The sequence below is a fragment of the Sesamum indicum genome, linkage group LG6 (assembly GCF_026168435.1).
Source record: "Sesamum indicum cultivar Baizhima isolate 11 linkage group LG6, ASM2616843v1, whole genome shotgun sequence".
Taxonomy (NCBI): domain Eukaryota; kingdom Viridiplantae; phylum Streptophyta; class Magnoliopsida; order Lamiales; family Pedaliaceae; genus Sesamum; species Sesamum indicum.
The window spans coordinates 28,778-38,276 of record NC_142662.1 but is presented as its reverse complement, the minus strand read 5'-3'; the positions used below and the strand labels follow the sequence as shown (position 1 = coordinate 38,276).

The following is a 9,499-nucleotide window of genomic DNA, read 5'->3' as shown; positions in this document are numbered from 1 at the left end:
TTGGAGATCATTGGTGAAGCAGGTGAGGCTTGTGAAGCTGCTGAAAAGCCATTATGGATAAGAGCATTGACATTATCTCTAGACATTTGTTGAAGGACAGAACTTGAGGCTTGAGCAGGAAGGGCCTGAACTGCACTTGGTATTCTGGTTATATGCCTCAGTATGGATTGGAGCCTCCTGTACTCATTAGTAATAGTTGCATTTCCAAATTGACACTGCTGCAATTGTGATGTATTTGGCAAAGAGGCTTCACTTTGCGGCACAAAGGCGGGCATTAAAGAATTACCAGGGAAAGCCTCAACTTCTCCATTTGGACTAACAAAGGAATCAGTCAAACCAGGAGGTGATGCAATAAAATTTGAAGTGGAGACAGAAACGGCAGCAAGCAGTTCACTCGATGGAAAATTTGATGACGCCAGTCCAAAGGTTGATAAATAAACTCCAGACCAAAAGTCATACTCAACATCAGTGCTACTTGTATTAACATAATTTGTGTTGGCAATAATGGGGTTGACTGCCATAGTCTGCGTCACAGATTGACTTTGACAAGCAGTTTGCGAAAGTTTTCTGTCTTCGGTTTCACAAGTGATGGTATTATCCATTGCATCATCAGTCTGAGTGAGATCCAATACATCCACAGGCTCTAGAGAGTCATTGTTTTTAGTGATAGAGGTCTTCTTCTCTGGTTTCTAAATCGCAGCATCACTGTTCTTAACAGCTTGCCATGACCCGTCTGAGGAGAAAACTATGTCGGAGACATTTGCTTCAACTTCTTTCAGTACCTTCACCATTTTTTGGTCAATACGAATATCAGCAAAGCAGACATGTTGATTACAGTGCGGACAGCGCCAGGAGGGTCTTCTTGAATTTATGTCCACATAGTTATCAAAATCAAAACACTGAATATGCTTGCAAGAATGTCCTTTGACAGGAGTTCTGATACGCCTGATGCTAATAGGGCAATTCAGTGATATCCGTGATGGCTCCTCAATTATTTCAAAATCTGAATCCACAGTTGAAGGAGCATGCTGCTCATAATCTTGAAGTGCATTACTATCAGCTTTTGGCATCTCACTCATGACAGCAACTACAACCAAATAGTTTCCATTAAATTCCCCCACAGCCTGAAGGAGATTCAACCCATATTTCAGCAAATGTGTAACTGCTGTTGGTATCTGTGGACCAGTATCCATGACAAGACTACTCCTCCTCTCCACCGCCTTTCCGTTCAAGAGAAAGTTCACTTTGGGGGGGCTAATGAGGCAGTAAGATGTCTCAATACTGTAGGTTTGAGCAACAAATAACCTTATCTTGTCCCCTGGAGAAGACATTAGATTCTTTGAATCTGGAAATCACTCATATAAGCATCAAATCCAGGCTTGACTTCGAGAAAAACATACATATGTCCCATTTTCATTCTTGGATAGAATCTTGACATGATTGTTGAGATAACAGAAACAGAACAGACTGGCTCAACATTAAAATGCGATACGCTACCAAAATTGTTTGCGATCTCCTTTGTCAAATTTATGAGCTCTTCAGAATCTCTATCTGGGAACCACCCACTTTGGCAAGCATTCTTAATGGAAATCATCAGGACCGTAATAGCTGCTAGAAGGAGGGTATCATTTTTACATTGGCACACCTGCTTTACTAGTGAAGGCAACTCTTCAGCTCTACTTGGAACCTCATGGTTTGCAATGGCAAAATCAATACCTCTAGCGAGGGAAAGGCATAGGTTTAAGAACTCAACGGCGTCACCCTTGTGGTGGCTGCGTACATGAAGCGCTAAACAATCGATTACCGCAGAAATACGGAAGGAATTCACATGCGACGCGTTAATGCCGTTTTTTAGAGTGGCTTCCCCTCCTTGGCCGCCGCCGCTCGATGCCACCCCCGGCACCGCGCCTGCGTCACCTCGTGGTTTAGGGTTTAGGGTGTAGGGTGTAGGGTGTAGGGTCTAGCGTTAGGGTTGAGGTTTGGGTTTAGGATTTAGGATTTTGTTTTTAAAAAAGAAATTGTCGGGATCCCATCCCTTCTCAATAAATCAGAGAATATAATCAACTTTTGTTAAATTGTCAAAAGTCCTACAAAACACCCCTAAATACCATACAAAAGTTCAAAAAATTCATTAACAGCCCATAGCTTGCCCAAGTTTGCAGCCCATTTGCCGAGGAGTCCATGAAGATTCCAAGGTCCAGTGAAGATCAAGCGTTGGGGGCCCAAATCGCAGGCCCAAAATTCGGACTGTAGTAGCATTGAGGCACCCAGTAGTGCGGCCCAATCATGAGGCCCAGCGAGATCGTAATCCTACAGAATTGTTGGTGGCCTAGAGCGTGTGAAGCCCAGCAAAAGTGACCAAAATTGTGGGCCGAAACAAATAGTTTCCAATGCCCCAAAACCATGGGCCACAAAATAAAGCAGCCCGCATTAGTTGGTTCCAAAGAATGGAAGGCTTTCAACCCATTTAAAAGAAACAAAAGGAGCCCAAGTCTATTAGTAGAAGAAGGTGAGAAAACAATAAACCCCAATTTGTCATGGGAATTAAAGCCCAAAAATCCAAAAGAAAAAACCCAAGATTAGTGCAAAATCAAGTAGCAATGCGAAAATGGCAAGGAAATTATCAGCCAAAAATCCCAAATCACCACAAAGCACACATTTCATATAACTCTTTTTTCACCTCTATTTTCCTTTTTCTTTTTCCGTTTTTTTTTCCTTTCCTTTTTCTTTTCCTTTTTTTTTCCTTTCTTTTTTCGTCCCTTTTTTCTCTCTTGTCTTTTTCTTTTTCTATTGCTGCTTTTTTCTGCTATTTCCTTCATTTTCCTCTATTATCCTCTCTTTTTCCGTTCTCTGTTGTGTTTTTCCTGTAGCATTAAGCTTGCTATTTTTTCTTCTTGAAGAATTCATTAACCTTCTAAAGCAAGGGTAAGGCCCAATCAAAGGAGTCAAAAAATCCTTGGTCAAAACCCAAAAAATCCCCGACCAAAAATTAAGATGAACATCCCAATCAACAGACAAACAATTCAAAATCATAAACCACAAAAATCGAGAGACCACGGGCTGAGATTGAAATTTTGAAAAGAGGTTGAAAGCCTTCAATTAATCAAAACCAACATGATGAATCGTAGTAACCAATGACCTCAAAAGTTTGAAGCACTTCAAAATACTTATAGGCTGTTAAGACATTAAAATGGGGCGTGTAGGAAGAAGAAATTTTCTTAGTAGCTGTCAAGCTGTACCAAAAATGGTTAGTGGACGGATGTCTGTGCAAGTGGGGCAACTGTGTGCGCTGTGATAGTAGAGAGTGAGACAAACAGTGTTTGAGCAAAAGGAAAGCATGTTGTGGAATGAGATCCAGAAAGGACTTGAAATAATTCCCATTCCCCGTTTCGTGAAGAAAGTTGTGGCCCATTTGTAGCATGAGGGTGTCTGCACAAGTGATTCGAACGTGGACGTTATGTAAGAAGAAAGTTGTGTAAGTGTTGAGGTAGTGTGGGCTGAATGAAGTGGCGAGTGTCGAGAGCAAGAAAGACCATTTGTAGCATTTATGATTCCCCGGTTTGTAGGATGACAGGTTGTGAGAGTGCAATCCTATCAGATATTTCATAATGTAGGGAGGCCAAGGGAACAATTTAACATACGAAAAGGAATGTACATTAAAGGCAATCAAAGACCGAGGATGGTTGATGAATTCCTCATCATTTTCCATACCTGACCAATGAGAGGAAACTGCAGGTTGCTGGAGCATTAGAAAACATAGGAAGTCGATTCAATAAAAAATAAGTTCAAGAAGAAAGACTCCCTGATTGAATAACCACGAGGGATGATCATCAGAAGTGGTTTGCATAGCAGTTGTAACAAGCGTTGAACAGAGTTCTGTAGAAGTGGCAGTGAACGTGGAACAACAGCAGCAGGACAACAGCGTCAAACGCAGCAGAATTGGCCGCTGCAGCCAGCGTAGCTGTGGGTTTGCTTTCATTTTCTGTCCACTCCATTTCCTGCAATAAAATGCAACAGCAACAGTGAGGAATTAGATGCAACAACAGCAGCAGAAGAGAAAGCAGCCGCAGCAACAGCAGCAGAAAAGAAAGCAGCCGCAGCTGCAGCAGAAGAGAAAGCAGCAGTAGCTGCAGTAGAACAACAACAGAACAGTAGCTGAAACAGTAGAAGCTGCAGCAGAACTAGAGATGCAGCAGCAGCAGCCATTGATCATGTTTTTTCAGCAGCAGAAGTGGTGGCGAGAAGCAGCGACTGTTGCAGAAGCTGCAACAGGAACATCCACAGAAACTGTGGAATGAGAACAAAACAAAAATGTTAGTAGAAAGTATATAAAGTTAAAATAGGCTGAGGTACTCCCTGTAGGTTCTCGTAATGTCATTTTGATCCTGCTACCCCAAGGGATGCGTTCCATGACTAGATACAAAAGCCACAGCAGCAAACAAGCTTCAGACGCAGGTGCTTCAAGCTCGCTCTCATTCTGATCAAATATATGGGATCCCCAAGCTGTTGCATTTAATAATACCCGTGATGTGTCCATGTAGTTCATGCCCCCGGTAAACTTCGGCTGATTTGGTTATACAAGCGAGGTTGGCCAAGTGATCTGCTGCCATATTTCCTTCCCGATAGATATGAGTAATCCGAAACTCCACTCGCTTTAGGAATAGGTTGATATGAGATAGCATGTGTTGCAGTGTCTAGTGACCTTTAGAGGGTTCCTTAATCAGACGAATGGTATTGATGGCATCCATCTCAATCCAAATGCGATTCAAATTTTCCGTTTGATAGATTTGGAGAGCTTTAAAAAGACCGTACACTTCTGCATACACATTAGTTGCTTCTCCAATGAACTCATAGAAGCCGAAAATTGCTGCTCCTCTCTCGTCCCTAGCAATGCCTCCCGCACTAGCTGGCCCTGGGTTACCTTTGCTTGCTCCATCAGTGTTAATTTTGATCCATCCTCTATCTGGTTTATTCCACTTGACTTTCATCAATGTTGTCCTCCTTTTAACGTGCATAGGGAATCCCATGGTGGATGCAATGTTGGCGTCTCCTTTCCAGTTAAGCAAGGTGGCCAGTTTTGTACGACTGATCGTGTTAATGAATTAATGAACCTTCCAGATGATACGATCAGAATTGAATTTCTATTCCCGATGCTTAGCATCATTTCTTTCAAGCTAATAGAACCACAGAATGAGCATCGGAAGGAGATTTCTGATGTGGTTCTTACCAATTGAAGAAAACCTCTAGTAACTGAGGAACAATGTGATGTTGTTTGTGGGCGGGAGCGTGGTATTGAATTTTCTAGCAAAGAATTCCCACACCTTCGAGGTTTCAGGGCCCTCTAGGAACACGTGTGTAGCACCCCCTTCGCTACAAGAGCTATATCTACCATAAACGTCATACTTATAATAATCCCTGTGTTTATATATATAAACGCACATAATCATCTATCAATATGCATACGTAGTCACAACATCATAACGACATAGTCAACCCACAACATCACATATATACAAATCAAACACCACATGTGATCCACCACAGTTGATCGCTATGCCTATGTTCTCTTTATACAAACAAAATAAGATTTGTACTCTAGCTGACAAGAGGAGAAAATAGCATACTGGCCCGACCTGCCTGAGTATAGTGCGTAGACCTATTCTTCAACAGTCAGACACCTCAAAGTCTACTCCTGAAAGAAAATGTCAACAGAGGGATGAGCCTGCCACTCAGTAGGTAAATAATAAACTCTATCTATATATGTATATCAAACACAGCCCAAACAGGACAAGTAGGCAACATGCATGGGTTACAGTCAATTTAACTCCAACATAATCAATTGTAGTACACCACATAGCTATCTCACAATAAAATAATCAATTAAACTTCCTTTTTCCTGGTTTGCTTACCAGAAGGTGATATCGTGTTTTTCCCGTCAACTCAATCTCACCGTTATATAAATTTAAGTGAATCCCCTTGACAGCCGGCTCATCAATCTCATTTCGTATCATAGCTCTTTCAATTCGCATCATAACTCTTTTATTTCGCATCATAGCTCTTTTCACATCACATCTTTTTCATATCGCATCAAAGCTCTTTTCATTTCATTTCTTTCTCATATCGCATCAAAGCTCTTTTCATTTCATTTCGCCTTATAGGCTTTTTAACACATCAAAGGGTATTCACGCCACAATATATTCAATTTCCACCACTCCCTCGTATCCACATATCACCATTCTTGTAAGCAACTAGTAACGTAAAATAATATATCAACATATTCTCATTTTCAGACATCCACAACACATCAAACAACAAACATAATATTTCAACGTGTCTTCACATTCCACGTACACAATATCGTCAATCAAATGAAATCATTCACTATTCATATATTCTCAGATAAACCAACATCAGCATGAACCACAAATTTATATAACAATAATATCACAAATAAATAGAACATATATAGATAATACTAATTATTTACTTACCTCAACCTCACAACGTTTCTTTGTACTCAATCGCTAATTGTCAGTCCTTTCATCTCACCCTCGTATCCTATAAATGGTCCAAATTTTTTAGGGTTTAGGGTTTAGGGTTTAGGGTTTAGGGTTTAGGGTTTTTTTTTTTTTAGTCAGAACACCCGAAGGTGGGGGATGCTTATCGGGGTCCCCATCCCATCTTCATTAAAGATAAAGCACAGTCAGAATTACAATCATAAACGCAACAAAAGATAAATGGAGGAGTACTACTCCTTTACATTGTGATACGACATCAAGTTTTTTGTTTCTTTCATTTTTTCTTGATTCAATCTATCTTAATTCTTGGACCGCATGAGCCACTCCTCTGTTTCATAACTCGGATTTTCTCCTCCGTGTTCCTGACTAGGTACTCCAGTATCTCGTCTACGCGAAATTGATTCCTACGCAGTCTGGCCGGAGAGGCCAGTTCCTGTAGCAGCTGCTCTGCCGAATCTGCCGGGTTGCAATTGGTCAAGCAAGGTGGATCGCAGATCTTCAAAGGCGTGGCATCAATAACCAAAGTCTCCCCCTTATCTGAATCCTCTTGTAAAAGCATGGTAGCATTTCCAACTTGTATCCAATTTCCTTCAGCCATTTTATTTGCCGAATTCTCCTCACCCATACTTCCATCATCGCCGGTAGTGTTAGCGACATTCACCGACACAATGTTATCATTAGAGGGATTAGAATGGTACCTGCTTGATTCACCTCTCTCAAATGCTTTGGTTGTCTCAGTCCCAACCTGTTCCTTTGTTACTGCTTTGCCCCGTCCGACCTCTTCAGCAACCTTCTTTCCTTTCATTTCCTGATTGCTCGGCTTCCGGGGGGTGGTTTGGGAGCATCGCCTTCTGTATAGCAGTCTGAGTCTCGATGCCCAACATGTTTGCACAACGAGCAGTAGTGTGGGATATCCTCGTACTCAATACGCTACACGATAGTGGCCCCACAAATCTGGATTTGAAAGTCTTCAAGGCGCGGTTTGAGAAGATCCAATTCAATGCATGCCCTTGCCTTGGAGAGCTTGGACTGATTGAGTGTTGCATCGTCAATTTGCAGAGGATTTCCAATCATGCTCGCCACCGTGAATAGAACTTCCTTGCGGAACAGATGTGTTGGTAGCTCCGGAAAACTAACCCACACCGGTACAATTGATGACTCCTTAGACGGTGTGAAAGTAGGAGTCCACTTGAAAATGCGCATTGGGTACCCCTGGATATACCAAATACGCCGCAACCACAGACGAGTATAATCTGCTTCACAAGATAAGGAAATTAAGACATGCCTGTTGTTCAGCATACTAACCGTGAATTTATTTTGGATGCCCGTTCACGCGATCAGTTTGTGAAGCATGCTGTACGAGGGTACTCCATGTGAAAATTTTCCAATGAGTGCGAACCTAAATGGAGCTGCAAGGACCTCGGTCTCGGCATCTGTGAACAACAATTTCGGACCTTGGTCTCCCGTCAAAATTGTACCGATAGCGGGTTGTGGCGAATCCGCAAGGAAGTATTTGTGAGTTGTCGATTTTGCGGTTTTTGAGGCCCGAGATGGCGCAACAACTTCAGCAACAACTTCAGCAAATGATTTTTTCGGAAGGTTCGGCATCGGAATCGAGCGAGGCGGCTGCTGAATTGGTTGGGTTGACTGAATTGATCGAGTCAACTCGGTCAACGGGTCAGACTCGGTCAACACTTCTTCACGATCGCCGGCAGCCGGTGGAGGGGCTTCTGGCCGTTCTCCGATGGGTGTTTCTGACCGGACGGTTGGGTGCGCCATGGCCAGGCGAGGCCAATGGTGGTGGTCCGCCACAGAAACGATGTCGGACGGCGGAGATACGGCGGCCCGAACGTTGGCGACGGCGCACGGACGGGAATTGCAAGATCTTTTCACTCCGGCCATGAAATTGGGCGAGCCTAGTCTCAAAAGACTCGCACTGAGAAGACGATTCGAATGCTGGTGGTCCGCGACCGTGGGTCGCCCTGACGACGGCGAATCGACGGCGGAGGCTTGCGGCGGTCGAGGTCGAAGCCCATCTTCATGCGTGGAGGAAACGTGAAATTGATCGAGGGGAATTGTAGAGCTCATCAAGGCGAGCAAAATGGTGTATGGTACGGCCGGCGACTCGCCGGAAATCGGTCGGAATTTTAGAGAGAAGTCGCCGGCGAATCAAGGGCGAAAATGGCGCGATTCAGGCAGCTTTGGGAGGCGCGTCCGGCGGCGTCTGGCGTTCGATCACTGCACAACCAGCACCATTGTGACGGGTTTCACGAGACGCATCCAATGGTGGTGCGCGTGTAGCTTCACTCGCCGGTGGAAAATTCCGGCGACCGGCCGGCGGTGACGCTGCGGTGGAGGAGGAGATGGGCTGTCTGTTGGAGGTGGTGGTGAGGCTGAACAAGTGGTGGTTTGGTGGTGGTTGGTGGTGGAAGAATTAGTGTGTTAAATCTCACACACTTGTAGTGAGATGTTGAGAGAATTTGGCAAAGTGTAGAATGGTTTCGGTTTAGGGTTTAGGGTTTAGGGTTTAGGGTTTAGGGTTTAGGGTTTAGGGTTTAGGGTTAGGGGTTTAGGGTTTAGGGTTTAGGGTTTAGGGTTTAGGGTTTAGGGTTTAGGGTTTAGGGTTTTTTTTTTTTTTTAGTCAGAACACCCGAAGGTGGGGGATGCTTATCGGGGTCCCCATCCCATCTTCATTAAAAATAAAGCACAGTCAAAATTACAATCATAAACGCAACAAAAGATAAATGGAGGAGTACTACTCCTTTACATTGTGATACGACATCAAGTTTTTTGTTTCTTCCATTTTTTCTTGATTCTATCTGTCTTAATTCTTGGACCGCACGAGCCACTCCTCTGTTTCATAACTCGGATTTTCTCCTCCGTGTTCCTGACTAGGTACTCCGGTATCTCGTCTACGCGAAATTGATTCCTAGGCAGTCTGGCCGGAGAGGCCAGTTCCTGTAGCAGCTGCTCTGCCGACT

At 43.5% G+C, this 9,499-nt stretch overlaps 1 protein-coding gene across 1 annotated transcript; it reads right to left on the bottom strand.

Annotated features, from left to right (window-relative positions):
* Positions 1-540: 540 nt before the first annotated feature.
* On the bottom strand, positions 541-1,960 carry LOC105165876 (E4 SUMO-protein ligase PIAL2-like). Its single transcript, XM_020694248.2, has one exon. It carries the CDS (start codon positions 1,329-1,331, stop codon positions 690-692), a length of 642 nt encoding a protein of 213 aa, XP_020549907.2. The 5' UTR covers positions 1,332-1,960; the 3' UTR covers positions 541-689.
* Positions 1,961-9,499: the final 7,539 nt, after the last annotated feature.